This window comes from Musca autumnalis, unplaced genomic scaffold (genome assembly GCF_047663935.1).
Source record: "Musca autumnalis isolate F117 unplaced genomic scaffold, ASM4766393v1 scaffold_1, whole genome shotgun sequence".
In the NCBI taxonomy this organism is placed as follows: Eukaryota; Metazoa; Arthropoda; class Insecta; order Diptera; family Muscidae; genus Musca; species Musca autumnalis.
In genome coordinates, this window is record NW_027411644.1 from 145,134,822 (window position 1) to 145,154,354 (window position 19,533).

General features: G+C 37.0%; 1 protein-coding gene across 1 annotated transcript; it reads left to right on the forward strand.

Annotated features, from left to right (window-relative positions):
* The first annotated feature begins 2,164 nt into the window (after positions 1-2,164).
* Positions 2,165-3,191, forward strand: LOC141390866 (cleavage and polyadenylation specificity factor 73-like). Its single transcript, XM_073963807.1, has 3 exons — positions 2,165-2,470; positions 2,828-2,996; positions 3,065-3,191. Exons 1-3 carry the CDS (start codon positions 2,205-2,207, stop codon positions 3,152-3,154), a joined length of 525 nt encoding a protein of 174 aa, XP_073819908.1. The 5' UTR covers positions 2,165-2,204; the 3' UTR covers positions 3,155-3,191.
* Positions 3,192-19,533: the final 16,342 nt, after the last annotated feature.

Below are 19,533 nucleotides of genomic sequence, written 5' to 3' on the forward strand. Positions count from 1 at the left end.
TTTTCTCCACATAATCGGGTTGTGAATATGATAAACTGATTGTTTCAATGCAAATCTCACCAATTTCTTCCATACAAATGGTCTAAAAACAATTTTAAAAATCATTGAATTCGATTGTTTTTAAAATTGTTTGGCATATTATTCAAACACCACACATACATACACAGTTTGTTTATATTGTTTTGAAGTTTTAGGCATACTCGAATGAAAAAATTTAAATTGACATAAAGCTTTGGCTAACCTTTCTTATTAAACCATGGCCCAACGCATGGTACAATTATTACAGGTAAAAGCAAGTGCCACCTGATTTGATTTTGCCGTAATACTAGTGTCAAAGTCAATCTGAAGTTTTGATATTTTTGCTTTTGTTTCTTTGTCAAATTACTTATTTTGCTTTTTTTCTGAATAGGATGAAAATATTTTTGTTACAAACATAAATTTTTTTTAAATTATTGGTAATTGATTAAAATAATAGTTGAACATTGGTGGCTGTATTTGCCTCAGCCTCATAAAATCCAAATTGTTTGAAATTGTAAAAAATGGATGGAAAATCTACTAATCTAATGGTTATACTTTCATCCATAGATGCTACCACATTCCTTTACTCAAGCCTAAAGGAAAACAATGAATCAAGAGTTATGTGCTAACACAGGATTCATCTAAAACTTTATTTTAATTATATTCTACTTCCATAAATAACCATCTCCGTCTACACAGGATGAACAAAATAATCTCCAAATGGCAACAACCAGGTCATGGCAACAATCGGTTTCGGAAATTATGCAGTATTTAATGAAGACTACTTTATACAAGCACTACAAACAAAAGTGACCAATGTGCAGAAGTTAGCATGGATGAAGATAGTGGGTTCCAATCGCCCACAAGACGACACAACTTGGTTCCAGATCCAGAGCATATCTCATGTTAACCTTCTGAAAAGTCTTGGCGTTTACTCGTCTAGTTTCTTTACACTTTCTTACCTTTGCATAGGTCACTCCGACTGGACATATTCCTTTGTTAACTTTATCCTTTTTAACTTTTATTTATTATTTTTTTTGTAAATAAATACGTATATAAAGTTCAGAATTTTCGTCTATTTCGTTTGTTTATGTTTCAAAAAGTAGCTGGGAGTGTCCATTTGTCTGAGCAATGGTGCCGTAATTTGCAATTATTTTTGCTATCCATGATTGGTATTCCTCTATGTCATTGATGGCCATCCTCACACTGCTGAAAATAGTATAACGTTTGTGTATAGAAGTACTCTTCTCTTCCAAGGGCAAAGCAGAAAAGCGGAATGCTTATGTTTTGTCTCGCATCATTGGGTTAATAGACCTGGACTGCATTATGATGTGGTTCTTGTGTTATTTCTTTCTTGTACTTCCAATCACTCTGTTTAAGAACTTTTCTTGACGATTTTAAGTCCTGGGCTTCAGAGATTCCATCTAAACAAATAAATCTTTTTCATTCTGGACATGTTATTAACAGTAAAACCTACCGCTAATACGAATTCCCGCTAAGAAGACAGGGAGAGAAACGTTAAAATTACAAACTACAAAGCGTCTTATTAATTCTCTTTAAACAATTATATTTTAAAAAACTAAAAACAATATTCGTAAAACTTCAAAATATGTTGACATTTCATATTTTTATTTACTTTTTGGATGGAAAGGCTTTGACACTTGTATTACTTCCAACAACAAATCTCTATGTGGTTGTTGTTACGTTTGTTGTACAACAACACTTGCTTTTACCTGTAATAATTGTACCATGGGCCCAACGTACCTATGTACGTTAGGGTGAGACGACCATACAGTACATTAAGGTGGGCCGAACAAAATATTAAATTAAATAACTTTAAATAAAATAATAAAATGAAAGGCCCAACGACACACATGACAAACAACAACAATAATACAAAAAACACAATAGTATTCTGCTCCAACACTACCTTTAACGGGAGTAAGGCTGCTTCCCAGGTGAAACAACAGGGAGGTCAGTGTCCACTTGAAATGAAAAAGGGAGCACGATAAATCCTGGGATTTGCCATGTTAAAGCCTGTCAGGACCTTTGTTTGGAATCTTTCATCCCCTACGTCACCCTTATGCATGCCACTCCTTATGCATGTATTAGTATAATAATTGCTATTGATTTTTTGATATAAATAAATTGTATAATAATATCTTATTTGTGCAGAGTATACAGATATGAGCATGTCAGTGGTGACACAACGTCAATCAATACCCTGGAACAGCTCATTAAGTACGTTGCAGTTATTGTTGGATCGCATTGGTGGTGCGGGTACTGTTCAAGTTTTGGATGAAGACAAACGAATTCGCGCATTCAACTGCGTAGAGCTTACAGTGGATGCAAAAATTATCGTTATGGAATGGCGAGCAACGCCAGTCAATGATATGTTTGCTGATTCCGTACTTGCTTGCATTATGCAGACGGAAATGGGAGGCACCAACATTAACTTGGCGTTTACACCAGACAGTTTGCCTTCAAATACAACTCTGATTTACTAACACATACATACATTTGTCTTTTGTCTCCCAGCTGTCCATCATTTTTTCACAGACAGCCGGGTTAACAAATTTTTGACATTTTCGTAAAAAAGAAGTGATATGATAATTGAAATGTGTTGAAAACAAAAGAACATGAACAAAACAAAATATGTGAACGGAAAACAAGAAGAAATCGATGATTTTCATTCCTTATTTTACAACTGTTTTTGCAGTTGTCTGGACGCCTACGTCACACAGGCAAGTTTTGGCATTTTGACAATCAATATATGAAGTCAACTGTCCTGTCAGTTGTAAACGCAGGGTAAGGGTACAACTGGCCAATCAAAATCAGACCGAACACATTTCAAGGAATGTCTGCTAGAAACATTGCAAGACACCTTCGGAGAAAACTGTATTCCAAAAATGTTCAAAGGAGATATATTACCAGTTAGCGTATCGGGTAAACACGCCGAAGTCAACCTTGAAACATTGGTATGTATATAAATAATTATAGTGAAATTAATGATTATTAATGTTTTAATTTTAAATTTTCGTTATAGGCTGTAACGAGCGTCGACGATGAAAATTTACGCCAAATTGTAAATACTACAGTCCAAAAGTTGTATCAGTCTCTTGTATCTACTACGTAAAACTAATAAACATAGCATTAAAACATGAAGTAAATAACTCGAGTTTTTTTTTACTTTGATGGAGAAAAAGGAAAAAACTGAATAAAACTGTGAAACAAAAATGTTATTTCAAATGTCAACAATTTTCAAAAATATTTTGCCCCCGTGGTGCAATGGTATGCACGCCCGCCTTGCACGCTAAAGGTCGTGGGTTCGATTCCCCGGCCAGTCAACATCAAATTTTCAACGTTGGCGTATTAAGACACGCCGTTGGGACTCAACTGTCAATTCCTTTGCGTATACGTCAAAAAAAACTCATCTTAAATCCATTGGATTTCATTTGACATTCAAGTAGTTGAAATCGAGTGGATTTCGTAAATGTAAACGTACTATAAGAAGGGCTGACTTCAGGAATTCAGCATTTGAATTGCAACTATTGGAAATCTAACAAAGTAGACATGTGTGGAAATATTGACACTCTTAACAAAAAAAGACTTGTCATTTTACTGTTTTATTGAACGCACACATTGCATTACTTAGTTTTCTTTTTGTAAAATACGGGTTTTATTGAAAATAAATTTAATACATATATGGTCTATTCCAGTACTGCAAGAATCTACTATTTTTTTTCGATAAAATAAAGGAAAAAATGTTATCGTAGTAAAAAATAGTAGCTTTTTGCAGGTTCTGGAACAGAGCAAATGATTGTTGCTGATTGTTAAGCTTTCGGTTAACAAACCACGTTTTTTGTGATCTAGGATATATTCGCTAAATTTACATTTTCTTCGCAAAAGAAGAATTCGCAAACTCATCAAGGCTTTATGCCTTTAAAATCATTTAATTGAATTTTATTACATGAATCAACACAGTGTCGTAAATAAAATAATTGGAACAATAGGAAACTTTAGACAAGGGGCTGGATTCTTGTTCTATGAAAATTTGAAATGAAAAATATACAGCCCTATTCTGAACGCATGGGAGTTGGGAATTTTTCCCATTCCCACATTTTCGTTTCTGAATAAAATGTTGTGGGAGTTTTTCCCATCTCCCCTCATTTTGAATGAAGTTCGAATTGGGAATTTGTTCCCAGGGAAAAAGTATGCATTCTCTATCTTGAATTGCGGGAAAAATCTCACAGCAAACAGTGTGGGAGTTTGAAAAAAAAAAGTTTCAAGAAATTTCATATTTTTATGAAATTTCATATTTTAAGACATCTACATGAAAAAATTATTGCGAATATTTATAATCCGCATGTGTTTGCTTAATAAAAGCATACAAAATGTACTGTTAAATATGTCATTAGTAGACTTCCGATTTTGCATATTCTTATATGATGGAAAATTATATACTACGACACTAGTAGTAATTTTTTAGCTTCTTAGATCCATAAAATATCGAAAAAAAAACAACTTCATCATTCCGAGGACGGATTTCTTGGATTAAAAACAGCATTTGTTTTCTTATGTATTGAAATACAAGAAAAAGAGCCATGGTTAATTCTATTAACGCCGCAAAGCAAATAAAAACAAATCAATTAAAAAAAAATAAGGCGATAACTATTAAAATATATTGGAAAATAACTATAATATAAACAATTTTTACAACTGTTATTTATTTTCGTAGTATTACCTTCGAATTTTTATCAGATGACTTTCTATTGAAAATCTGTTAGTCTCCTCAACGACTACGACAACGATCACACAAACGTACATATACATATATGCCAAATTATTGTTTTGATTGAAAAAATTGTGGGGTTCGCTTTTCTGTTGATGCCAGAACCTGCAAGAAGCCACTTCTTTTTACTACGATAACAATTTTTCCTTTATGATATTGGAAAAAATAGTAAAAATTAGTAGATTCTTGCAGTTCTGGAACAGACCATTGATTTAAAGGTGTACAAATGATCTCTTAACAATTCTATTAATTTTTGTTGCCAAAATAATTCTTAAAAACTAATGTTTTTGTTTTTCATAATACCGATGAGGCGTAAAAAATTTGTCAATATAATAAATGTGAATATGTAATAATATGTAATAATACGCAAAAATACGTAAAAATCAAGAAAAATATCAGAAATTATATTTTCGATTTTTTTAATATCCAAAATACGATAGCGATCATTAGGAATAAGTAAAACTAGCGATATACTTGTTAAACCCCTAACTCAAATTATTCCGAATGGAAAGTATTGGTCTATTCCAGAGCTGCAAGAATCAACAAATTGCTACTATTTTTTCCGATAACATAAAGGAAAAAGTGTTATCGTGGTAAAAAATAGTAGCTTCTTGCAGGTTCTGGAACTGAGCATATATTTGCCTAATAATTAAAAAAATTCTTACACCAGTTCCATGGTAGAACAAGAAAAGGTAGCAGCAATACCCAGCTGACTGAACTGGGTTGTAGTGTTAGTGTCAAATTCCATTCGACATTTTATGTATTTATTTCTATGTTCGATGTATATTAGGGATATATATTTTTGAAGAACAAATTTATTCATCAGAAAAAAAACTATTTCCCATAAAGACGGCTTCATATCATTGACATGTAACCTCCTCCAGGTCCGAACGACATGCCGCACACTAAAACACCGCTTATAGAGGCGGTACAATATTTGTTAATATGTGTGGTATTTTGTTAAACTTGAAAAGAAAAAAGCCCTAATAAACATGTGCTTTTTTGTTTTCAAAAGCAAATGATTGAAACAGCTTCTCTTTTTTCAATGAATTACCAGCGACCCAAAACATTTTTGCAAGTATTCTACTTTCTGCGAGAAATTATGCATTTAGTGGAATGATATGGAAACATTCAAATTGAAAATCTAACGAGTTTTCATTCATGTTTTCCAAAATATTCAATCAAATGTGAAAAATTATTAGTTTTTTAAATTCCAATAATTTATAGACATTTCCTTGTTTTGTTTACATTTACGTTGACACTAAGGTTTACAAACAAAAACAAATTCCTTTGTGGTTGTTGTTCGAGTTGTATTTGTTGTAGTATTAACTTTACCTTGTATTTGTTCTACCATGCACCAGTTCGCACATTTTGAAGAAAATGTACTTATTAGTACAACACTACACAACGTTTGACTCCATTCACTTAAAAAATCCATAAATTAATGCACGGTTGTTGAATTAACCTACTTCAAAAACCGTGATTTCAGTGCAAATATGCATTTTGTATTGTAAAACAAAATTACAGCCCCCAAAAGTATGCTATAATAATTTGGTGTAACTAATTTCGAATTTCGATTTTTTCCCCATGTTTTGCTGCTCCCACGTCGTTGAGAATCTGGAAAGCGTGGGAATGGGAAATTTTGCTCCCGTGGGAAACAGCTTCCATGGGAATGCTCAGAATAGGGCTGATTTCCTTTAATTTTTTTTCATTTGACAGGTTTTTCCTTTGTAAAAGTTTTCTTTTCACATTTTCATAGAAACAGAATTGTGCCCAAGGTCTATATCATATCGGGCATAATTATTAAATTGAGATCGAGGCATCGTCCGAAGAAGGGGAACACATTCAGCCCTATTCTGAACATTCCCATTGGAGCTGTTTCCCATGGGATCAAAATTGCCCATTCCCACGATTTCCATATTATCAACGACGTGGGAGCAGCAAAACATGGGAGAAAAAAAATCGAAATTAGTTACACCAAATTATTATAGCATACTTTTGGGGGCTGTAATTTTGTTTTACAATACAAAATGCATTTTTGCATTGAATTCACGGTTTTTGTATTAGCTAAGCAAACAACAACCGTGCATTAATTTATGGATTCTTAAGTCCCGGTCCACATTAGCGTGAATTTCATTAAAAAATTTCATGAAATTAGGTTTCTTAAATCGAATTCCCCACTACAGCAATTTTATGATTTTACTCTACCATGGACGTCGATCTAGAGACGCATAATTTCATATCAAAATTTCAGTGAAATTACTGTAGTGTGGACCGGGACTAAGTGAATAGAGTCAAACGTGCATTTTGTAATTGTTAGGCAAACATACTTTTTGTGTATAAAATAATAAGAAATTTTTAAGTTTTGGTCTGTTCCAGTACTGCAAGAATCGACTAATTTTTACTATTTTTTCCGATAACATAAAGGAAAAAATGTTATCGTAGTAAAAAGTAGTAGCTTCTTGCAGGTTCTGGAACAGAGCAAAAGGAAAACCTGTTATCGTAGTAAAAAATAGTAGCTTCTTGCAGGTTCTGGAACAGAGCATATGTTATCGGAAAAAATAGTAAAAATTAGTTGTTGTTGTAACAGGTTGGCTGCAACCGTATGTTTTTCCCTGTAGATGGAATGTGAAATCTCGATTAGATTTGATTGTGTGCTAGTGTGTTAGGTGTGGAGTGGGTGTGTATTGGGATGTTGGTTGTGTAGGTGAGGGGTATGAGTGTGTGGATTTATGTGTTTGTGTTGGTAAAAATTAGTAGATTCTTGCAGTTCTGGAACAGACCAAAAAACATAATACTAAATAAATTCACTTAAAATAAATGAAAATTTTACTTTTTCGTTTTTATTCGTTTGTAAAAATGCACGGCGACAGCTAATTTGTTGTCACACCTTCTATTATGCTTGGTTCACATTTAAGAAATAAACTCGATTTCAACTGTCAATTCCATTGCTCAAACCTCAAATGAAATCCAATCGATTTCAGATGAGTTTTCATTTGACGTATACGCAAAGGAATTGACAGTTGAAATCAAGGGGATTTCGTAAATGTAAACAAAGTATTACACTGTGCAACATTTTTGAGGTGATCTTGTGCAAACAATTCGAACTGAGGATTTTTTGAAAGTACAGACCCAAACGACAAGAAACCCTAGTTTGGTTTTGTTGTGTCAGATCCAGCTCGGATTTTATGGCCCCATCTAAACATGGTTAAAGACAAGCAAAAAGGTGGAGGTGAAGCCTGCTGCTTCTGGCAGCAAGGTGGAACCTAAAGCTGTTCCGAAGCCGAACCCGAGCCAGAAAGGACTGGAAAAGGATAAGGGGCATAATCCGACACCAAAAGATTCTAGTAAGAGTAGTCAACTGGAGAAGGTGACTGTCCCAAATCCGGATCCTACCCCAACTGACGAGGGTAAAGCGGATGAACAGAAGGTGTCTAAGACCTGCGCAAGCCACTCGGGAGTAACGACGGGTGGATCGACTGGGACACCATCGACTTCGGAGAAGACGAACAAGTCCTCGCAGTCAAAGACTGTGAAGCGGGTTCGCTCTTCAGAAGGCCCACAGCCTTCGCCAAAGAAGACGATGATCTCCCAGACGGTCAACACGGCGGACTCCTATGCTGGTGTCCTTGCTCACAAAGCCAAGGGAAGTAGCACCAGTACTGAGAAGGCGTCCACCTCATCAGGAAAAGCTGCTACCAAGGCCCGTGATCAAGGACGTAGGAAACCCTACGCCAAAACGGCCACGGTGGCAAACGATGACGAGCTCCTAGTTGCAATCATCGACCGAGCTGACCCCTTCGGGAAAATCAGCGAAAGTCACTGGTTGCTCTTCGAGACTCGGCTTCGTTTAGCCATTGTGTCCACTGAGGCGAACCAGGGTGACCGCCAGTTTGGTGCCTTCCTTCATAAGGGAGTTAAAGTTATTAAATGTCTCAACAGGAGCTCGCAAGAGTACCTTAAGAAGACCGTTAATGGCTTTGATGAACTTTGTGTGGGGGCAAAAATTGCTGCGGTGTCTATAGCGGAGATTCCGTCTAGGAAGGTATTCCCAGCATGGGTTCCCCCACCTACCGTGGATAAGGAACTTCTGCAGAGGATGCTGGAGCTCCAGAACCCAGGTCTCCTTACTAAGGATGCTGGAGCTCCAGAACCCAGGTCTCCTTACTAAGGACTGGACTGTAATGAGTCTAACCCCTTGTAAGGAGAATGGAGGGATGGATGTCAAGATGGCGATAGGCTCCTCAGGAGAGGAGTACCTTAAGGTTCCTGAGGGAAAACTGAACTTTGGTTCAGGATGGGTTCGGTTCCGACTGATTCCACCTCGCGAAAATCAGTAGGAGTAGGTAGGCGGCAGGTGCTACGCATTTTGCAGATTAATCTGCATCATTGTAAAGCAGCTGCCGCCGAACTACTCCTGTCCCTCACGAACTTAGAGGTAGACATTGTTCTAGTCCAGGAACCTTATATATACAAAAATTAGGACTCTGGACTGAACAATGCCAACTTCGAGGTCTTCGCATCGTCCGAAGGGGACAAGGTGAGGACCTGTGTGGTAGGTAGGAAGAACCTCAATCTAATCTTTCTATCTAATTATAGTAATGGAGACATGTGCACGGTGCGACTGGAGAACGGCAGAGAGAAGGCCACTCTCCTGTCCTCAATCTACATGCCATATGAGGACCCTGATCCACCAAATCAGGGGTACACAGGCGGCTAAAGGAGAACCTGGGCGTTTGTAACGTAATCCTTGGATTTGACGCCAACGCCCACCATTTTCACTGGGGCAGCAAAGATACAAACACTTACAATCTAAGAATATGTAATAAAGGAAACGACCCTACCTTTAAAATTAGAGACAGGGAGGAGGTCATTGATCTAACCTTGTCAAATTTAGATGATTCTGTCGTCAAGAACTGGAGGGTATCCAACAAATGTTCCTTTTCGGATCACTCGACAGTGACTGGGAATCGTATAAAGCGAGTTTCAACAAATACAAGAGTGAAATCAAGCGCGCCAAAAAGAAGTCATGGGTTTGTTTCTGTGAGTCTGTAGAAGGGGTAAACGACGCTGCCAGATTCCGTAAGATACTCTCGAAGGACAGACTCAGGTCTTGAGACTCTAAACCTTCTAGCTGAGACCCACTTCCCTGACTGCACGGAAGCCAGTAACCTTCACATTGAATGTGAAAACTTCCAAGTCCAAGAGTCAGTGGACGAGAGCCTCATTGATAAGGTTGTAAGCAGAAACAAAATAAAGTGGACAGTAAGTACATTCAAACCCTATAAGTCACCTGGTCCAGATGGAGTAATTCCTGCGATGCTTCATTTTGCCGCACCGCAGATATACCAAATTCTGGAGGAGATCTTTAGGGCCTGTTTGTTTCTTTCCTGCGTACCAGATCTGTGGAAAGAGGTAAAGGTAACTTATATCCCCAAGGCGCGGAAAGCCAGTCACTCTGCACCGAAAGACTACAGACCTATAAGCCTATCCTCCTTTCTCCTCAAGACACTCGAACGACTGATCGATCTGGAGATTAGGAGCTTTGTAGACGCTGCCTCGCTGAGCAACTCGCAGCATGCCTACATGAAAGATAAATCTGTCGAAACTGCTCTTCATGAGGTCGTGGGTTTCATTGAGAGATGGAGAATTCAAACTTTACCTTGGCGGCTTTCCGCCAAACTTGAATCCATTCATCTCTCGCTTAGAGCGGTCAACACCCCGGAAACCCTGATCTGCTGGATAAAGAGGTTGCTGGAGAGCAGGATCATTAATTCCAGCATTGGGTAGTTGACAACAAGGAAGACAGTAACTAGAGGTACTCCCCAGGGAGGTGTACTCTCACCGCTGCTGTGGCTACTTGTGATAAACAATATTTTGGCGGAATTTGACAATCAGGTTGTCGCATCAAGGTTGTCGCATACGCGGATGATGTAGTTTTACAAATAACTGGCAAATTCTTGTCCACAATTTCGGAGCTTATGCAAAGAGCCTTATCAAAGCTGTCCCGTTGGGCCACCACAAATGGCCTTGGTGTAAATCCAACGAAAACAGAACTGGTATTGTTCACCAGAAAGCGTAAGCTCGGCGACTTCATACCACCAACATTGGATGGAGTGCAGTTACATCTATCTCCTGAGGCCAAATACCTAGGTACAATCCTGGATTCTGAATTGAAATGGAAAAGGAACGTCGAGGAACGGACGAAGAGAGGTATGATCGCACTCTATTCATGTAAGAATTCGATTGGGAAAGTTGGGGATTAAATCCAGCTATTATACACTGGTTGTATAATACTGTTGTGAGACCCATCCTATCCTATGGATGTCTTGTCTGGTGGCATGCGCTTCGACATAAATCGAACTCTGGCAACATAGAAAAGTGCAAAGGGCAGACTCGATCCTGATAACTGGAGCTTTTAGAAGTACACCACAAGCAGCTCTGAATGCGATGCTAAACCTCTTGCCCACGAGACTTAGCATCAAAGGTCAAGCAACACGTAGTGCCCTAAGGCTACATGAATTGAATCGTTGGCGTGACAGGACCTATGGTCATGCATGCATTCTTCGGGAGCTAGGGCCAAACCTTAGCTTGAATCAGCAGGGGAAATTCAGCGACTACTTCACCAATCCATAGATTTGATGATTTTGAGGTCGTTATCCCTAGTAGAGATGACTGGATCCGTACTAACCCTCCTCTGGGCGGTCTGGCTTTCTATACAGACGGTTCCAAGATGGAAGAAGGTACCGGAGCTGGCGTCTACTGCGAGAAACTTTGCCTCGAATACTCATATAGGTTGAACAGCGAATGTAGTGTTTTCCAAGCAGAAATCTTCGCGATCAAAATGGCCACAGAGTTGATAAAAAGTCTGGATGCTGAAATCTTTGAACCGGGGACTATCTTCGTTGATAGTCAGCCGGCTCTTAAAGCCGTCAAATCCCCCAATATCAAGTCTGAGGCCGTTCTTGAGTGTAGAACTGCTTTGGCGAACCTTACTAACGCTGTCCGACTCTGCTGGGTACCGGGGCACTGTGACATTCAGGTATGTGATGAAAATCAATTTCGAGCTCAAAACGAGTCAAAAACGACTGTAGGTGTGATGCATGTACATTTTGCGACATCGAATTGTTTTCGATATCGGTTTCATATTCCATTTTGTCCTATGAAAAAATTGATCAAAAAGACGTGTGATGCAATCCGAAAATCGTTTATTTTTCTCGTTTTGAAAACGGTCATATTTTTGTGGTCGATTGAAAAACGATGTAATAAATTTGGATACATTTTTTATGAGAAAAAGTTTGAAATGTAAGTACGGGAATAAATAGATAAATTAACATTTATTTTCCTTATTTTTGGAATATTTTGTTAACAAAATATTTGATATTTTGATAAAAAAACCACAGATCAAAAAATCCACTTTTAACATCTGTGTTTTCTCCAAATTGGTGAAGACACCCGCTTAATATGTTGTTATGCACTGTTTGTAGTTCTCATCATGTATTAGCACAAGAATTTCCTCACTAAAGCTGAAAACAGATACAACGTTTGATTAAAGTTTTGCGTTGGGCGTCGAGAAAAAAACAACAACAACAGGGCGACGACGATACGAAAGTCCAGCGTTTATCTGTTTGTCGGCATATATTTCAAATGAATTTGAATTTTTCGGCATCATGCCCAACAGTGTAAAAACGGCCAAAACGACACAAAACTTTAATCAAACGTTGTATATGTTTTCAGCTTAAAGTTTTGTGTCGTTTTGGCCGTTTTTACACTGTTGGGCATGATGCCGAAAAATTCAAATTCATTTGAAATATATGCCGACAAACAGATAAACGCTGGACTTTGGTATCGTCGTCGCCCTGTTGTTGTTGTTTTTTCTCGACGCCCAACGCAAAACTTTAATCAAACGTTGTATCTGTTTTCAGCTTTAAGCTGTAAACAGATACAACGTTTGGGTAAAGTTTTGTGTCGTTTTGGCCGTTTTTACACTGTTGGGCATGATGCCGAAAAATTCAAATTCATTTGAAATATATGCCGGCAAACACATCAACGCCGGACTTTGGTGTCGGCATCGCCCTGTTGTTGTTGTTTTTTTGTCAACGCCCAACGCAAAACTTTACTCAAACGTTGTATGTGCTTTCAGCTTAAGCTCTCATATATGCTGTTTATATTAGAGCTTTTTGCAGGGTTAACCTTCTTTATAAGGATTTGTTTGAAATATAAGCAATGGAATTGACATTTAAAACCCAGTCGGTTTGTTAAATCCGGTTATATATAAACGGGGTAATATACGCCAATTTAAATAAGAACACACATTAGCTCTGTTCCTTTACGTTCAAGAATCTTCAAGTTTTACCAGTTTTTACTCGAAAAGCGTTCCTTTACTTCAGACACAATACAATTCATATGGGAGCAGTTTAAAACTTTTACTACTTTTGCCGGTTTTGCCATTTTCAAAAGTAAAGGAACAGACCATTTTATTTTCCATTAAATTTTACTTCGGCTTTTGCCTTCGCCACAACAAACAGTCTTTTATGTCGCTTTGTCCCAATTTACATTAGGCGAGTTTATTTGCGGCAATTGTCAGTTTGTAGGTGAGAGAGGGTGCTGAGAGGCAAAGGGTTACCATATGCCTCACCGCTCTCTCCTACAAAATGACAATTGCCGCAAGTAAACTCGCCCAATGTAAATTGGGACTTTCAGCTGGAGATTCGGGATCACTAGTCCGTTTTTAATATGTGGGAATTTAATGAAATTGAAACAACATGGAATTGAAATTCGATGCGGATCCCATCACATCTAAATACAATTCACTCGTTTGGACAAATGTTTTCATACCAAATCGATTCGAAATTCATCACATACCTGATTGTGGGAAACGAGAAGGCAGATGAACTGGCAAGACATGGATCTCAATCAACAAGTCAAGCTATCACTGATTCTATCAAACCACCCATATGTAACGTTTTTCGGAAGGTGGAGACGTTCTTTTAAGAACAAGCCAATGAACTATGGCATAATGAACCAAGGTGCAACGTGTCAAGGGCCATTTGGCCGAATCTTTCAACAAATAGAACAACTTCACTTTTAAGTTTGAGTAAGTCAGAAATGGCAGGATGATGGCGTGGACTATTGCAGGCTCTGTGAAGATGAGGAGGAAACGGAGACGATCGAGCATATTTTATGTCGTTGCCCGATGTTAACTCGAAAGCGGTATAGATTAACAGGAATACGCTTTCCTCCAAGCTTAACCTTCTACTCAAACATGGAACCAACAATCATAAACAACATCATCAAAAATCTGAATTGGCTGGGATGGCGCGACCCATAAGCGTAACTACTTCTCTGACAGTTTTTTCCACCATCGCCAAATAAACCACCCTCTCTTTCTTGACTATATCTTCATTTTTTTTCTTTTTAATAATTCATTTATTACTACTTTCCAAACCACACCCTCTTTTCTTTATTTTTCTCTCTTTTCTCTTCTCTTGTCCTTTCAGGTAATTCTGAACCTCTTTTTTTATGGATGATCACAATGGACCGAAAGGTCTCCGAGTGGCGTAGTCAATATATATATATTGACTAGACATCCCCAAACCTAACCTAAACATGGTTAAATATTGAGTTTTTTAAGAAATTCGGGGCTATATCTCTGAAACCAATGCGAATCTTCTTCTGGCCTCTGAAGCAAATTAGTAGATAAGGACAAGAATAAAATATTTGGAGAAATAATTAACTCGAAAATTTACAATTATTGCTTCAAATTTCAAAATATATGCAAAAATTCCACAATTTTTATACATTTCGCACCGTATCTCCAAACCGTTAATTTTTTCTAAATATTTTCTTTTGGAAAAATGTTATGTCACCCTCGTTGCGCGCGCTAAAAGTCATGTAACGCGTTAACTCTGCTGTACCCTTTTATATTGGCACCACTTTTCTGGCGGGTGGCAACATTGCTGTCAAATGACGTGGCACTCGAACTGCAACCAACGTCACGCTGAGCCGAGGAAAAAACGATCCTTTTTCTTGTGGTTGCAGCAGCAGAGAAGAACGAAAAAATTTTTGCACGTCGAACTTTTTGCATCGCTTTTAAGACAACCACGTTTTTCATCTGTGAAAATTACTCGTGTGTATAATTACTTGATTATGGGATTTTGCAAATTTCGGTGTAGTATTAAAAGAAAATAAACTACCGCAACCACCGAGAAACATTAACACGGGAAAAGAATAAATATAATTAAAATAATATTCCCTCGAGTAAAAAAATAAAAAAGTGCAAGTAGCCGGTCGGACATGTGTTTAACTACCATAAAATACTACATCATGGAATCACGACACGTTATCCTCGTTTCTACTTAAATTACAATAGCCATAAATCGTGCCAGTAATCACTACCGAACACAAAATGTTTGTGCTAAATAAATAGCCCATACACAATAGATTTTGCACCACACGACATAACCTCATCATCACACCACATGTTCCCATAGCCCGGTTAAATCATCCGAGATCACACCAAGCAATAGCCCATTCTCGAGAACGTGTCTATCGAATAAAATAATTACCATCCTGCCACCACCCCGTGTACAGTAATTTGGGTGATAATTCATCACACACAAACACACCGGATTCGCCTATTTTCTCTGCTTAAATGTGCGACACATTCCAAAACTGCCACCATTGCCCCGCTCGTTTGCCCGAAGACAACATCTCATACCGGACATAACAAAATACCTCATGCAATAAGACAATCAATTGGATTCCGTTGAAGCGTGCTCTAGAAACACTGAAATTACCCGTTAAAGCCTGCCAGCAGAGATACTCACAGGGAGCCTTCCATTTTCAACGGCAGTGTACGGTGACGTCACAACTCTACCAGCGGATAAAGTATAAGCTAGTATCATCACCATATCCACCAATACACATAGTTCGCATTCCTTATTCTCCATGCTGTCATATGCCAGAGTTTGGAACACCCAACTATATCGTCTGCAATAGCCCGTGACTTTTCAGCCTCGATCACCACCCGGAACTATTCAGCCCAAACCGATAATCCTCGTAAACCAGTAATCACCATAAGCAACAACCACCATCAGCCAAAATCACCACCTGCCAATAGCCCAAGATTCTCCAGCCGCAGCAATAACTACATCAAATACAGGCTCAAAACTTTTCAACTACAACTGCAAGCTAGTGCCAAATCATATTTCTCCATCACAACAACTCATTCTCTTTCGGTCATCACACAGTATGAATGCTGCAGAACATCTGATCATTAGCAGAACCAAGTAAACAAACTTAATGGAAGGGAAGTTCGTAAGTCGAAGACGGTAGAAACTTAGTTTATTGTTGTCTAGTAGTTTCTATAAATTAATTTTGTCTTTACTTCAAAATGTCGTTTTGCTAATCGATTTTTTTAGTGAAATGGATCTCAATTATTGATATTATTAATTATACAACCTTTGAAATTATTAACTTTAGTAATTATACCATGATTATTATTCTCTTGATTATATCGCCGTTTAATAACCATATTCATCATTCTTTATTGTGATTCGATTCATGGCCTTCAGCCTGTTCGTTGTATCACTGATTTGTCTTGAATATAAATTGAAGCATATTTTTAGGCGTATTATACAAAAACTATTATTTCTTGTTATCTAGTTTTAAACTTTTTGCCCAATTTTAAATTCCATTTAACATCCAATGTTAGTCCCATCTGTTAAGTAACATCAGAACGTTGTTAACAGATCCCATACACAAACGAGCTCGTTAGGAAGGGAAATATTTAACATTATTTAATTCCATGTGCACAATGGCACGAAATTAAACGATGGGAACACCATATGGGTGATTTTTCTCATATCTTTGTTTGAACTGTTCAGCATAGAAATATAAATCAAACGATAAGGCCGTAATATAAATTTGTTTAGTTTTAATTTAAATCAAAATCGATTTAAGCAATGTTAACATAAGGTAGTTTTCAACTGAATATGAATAAACTGTATGAACTCGATGTCTGAAGAGAGATATTTTTAATATGGCGAGATAAGTGCACATTATAAAGAGGTAAAGTAGTAGGAGGGTTCAGCCAATGCAAATATTGGGAGTCATCATCATCGATGAGACTCATTGGGGATTTTGTAGAAAATCCATTGGGAGGGCATGGTATCCCAACAAACACCTTGGGTACCCATATCAACAACAACAACATCATATCATTTTTTTTGAAATAAAGCATCCTGTTTGTGATTGATAATGAATCAATTTTGTTTATGGCTAGTCAGGAGTGGCCACTGAGCTAGACCGAATTTCTTCAATGGCAAGTGTATACCAGCGACATCTTGGTATGCCTCATTCCCCTTTACACTCCGTCGTAGTTACATAACAAAAATATTCCCTGGTATGTAATACACAACTCTTCAAAACATGTCATTGTTGTAAAATGCATCTATACCGTTGTTTTCAGTCTATTTTTCAACGACGATTTAATAAAAATGTCGAAAGTAGTGAAATCCGAAATGCGAGAATAAACTGTTGGTGTGAACTGTGTTTGAAATACATACGTGTTGTAAAAGATATGATGCAAAATACTGCTGAAACAACGTGAAGTAAGCATCTTAGAGTTTCAGAATGTTCTAGAGAATTGTTGAGGACTTTATTTGGAAGATTGCAATTGGTTACTTGGTTCAACTCCCAATAGTTTAGCCGATACTGACCAGAATTTCAACAATTATGTACAATTTCCTATAATTTATAGATTTTGATGCCGTAGATGGAGTTTTTCTTATGTGTTTTTTTTTTTTTTTTTAAAGATAAGTTCTACTAGTTTAGGGCTACAATATTGCTAAAGACAGCAAGGCCAAATTCCTATTCATTTCTGAGATAAAGGCCTGATAAATGCGAAAAAGTGTAGATTTAGCCCGGTTTAGATGAGGCCATAAAATCCGAACTGGATCTGACAGGACAAACCCCTACTAGGGTTTTTGTAGTCTAAATATGTATGCACTTTCAAAAAATGCATACTAGAAGTTGTTTGCATTTTCAGTGTTGCATAGTGTTATTACACCATGGAACTGGTTTTGGTTGTAGTTGTTTCACAATATAACACCCACGACAAGAACGTACAAATCGTTTGAACCAAGGCACATGAAAGAAGGTAGCCGACTCGTATCAGCTGATTGAACATGAAATATCAAATAAAATTGTTGTAATTGTGAAATGTAAACAAACATCTTGTTCTGATTGGCCGAAGCTAAATCGCTGCCATGGTACAATTACTTAGGTAGATGCCTCAGCCCAGCTGATCGAATCTAAAACGTCAAAAAACTAGGAATTCGCTATGAAAAATCAAAACAAACAACCATATGATTCGGTAAGTAAGAGATAGCATGTGCTCACTTCACTGTACAAACACAAGTGATAAAAAGAGACAACAAGAAACCATTCGGCGAAAATTTTGACAGTTTACATTACAAAAAAAGTTGCTTTGTTGTAGCAATTCGCCGATGTTTCTACCTAAGTAATTGTACCATGATCGCTGCAAATTTAAGCGCCAAAGCGAATTGATTCTCTTTACAAATTTTGACGTATTATGTTACGGCAAAAGTTGCTTTGTTGTAGCAATTCGCCGAATCGGCTACCTTCTATATTTGCCTTGGTTTGAACAAAAAGAGCGACATAAACAAAAGGAACGAGATCATGGCCCAATTATAAAGATCCTCTCTCAAAAACAAATAATTTTGATTTGAGCTGTCAAAATTCATATTTGTCATTTGAATTCGCTGTGAGGTAGAGAAATGTCAAACTGTAGAGGAACAGGTAGATGTATATCGAATAAAGAAAACAAATCAACTTTATGTTGTACACGTAAAATGTCAATATTTGTTGTGTTTTGTATTAGAATTTAATTTACAATAACTTATTTTGGCAGTTAAAGATCGATCAGCTGGTATTTTCTGTTACGCCAAACAAAAATAACTGCGTCAACAACTTTTTCTTGGAAAATGTTATGTATGCATCTACCTTTATTGACAATAAAGAAATTCGCTTCAAACCATGGTATAAGTAAAGAGGTAGATTTAAATGAAAAAAATCTATAGAACCCTTGTTTTTCCTGAATTCCTAAAACTTCAAAATTAAAGGGTTGTTTACACCATCTATCAATGTCGTATGAGATGCCAAATTTTCTACCTGCGAATGTTGTACACATAGTGTGACCACTATGAAAATTTTCATCTATCAAAATGATTTGGCAACTCATATGTAAATTTTTCATTTAGGTAGCGCTCTATTTGATACGGCATTCTCGTATGTAAACATAAATTTATCAGCTGTTTTCTGACATTCTCAAACAAAAAATGAAAAACAAAATCTTTTAAAAAAGAAAATGGAAAGGTATGTATATTTAAATATTCAGTAAAGTAAATAAATGGCGTTTATAATGTTATTTTCAGATCGATTGGTCGAAAGAAGCAGTCTTTGAAATTATTGTTTGGTGGCAAAAACATGAATGCCTCTATAACTCCAAACACCAATTCTACCAATTCAGTTTCCTTCAACCAAAATTAAAATTTGCGCAAAATTGCTACTCAACAATAAATGTAAATAATGACAAAAACAGCTGTTTTTATATTTTTAGGTTATGTCATACGAAAATAACACTTGCAGGTATGAACGCACAAATTGAAAGTTGTATGGATGACGTCAATTTTGACAAA

Bases quoted from the DNA above. Each gene is read 5' to 3' on its own strand.
- LOC141390866 (XM_073963807.1), top strand. From the start codon at position 2,205: ATGAGCATGTCAGTGGTGACACAACGTCAATCAATACCCTGGAACAGC. The intron at 2,471-2,827 runs TAACTTGGCGTT...GTAAACGCAGGG, and splicing joins GAAATGGGAGGCACCAACAT to TAAGGGTACAACTGGCCAAT. The intron at 2,997-3,064 runs GTATGTATATAA...TTTTCGTTATAG, and splicing joins AAGTCAACCTTGAAACATTG to GCTGTAACGAGCGTCGACGA.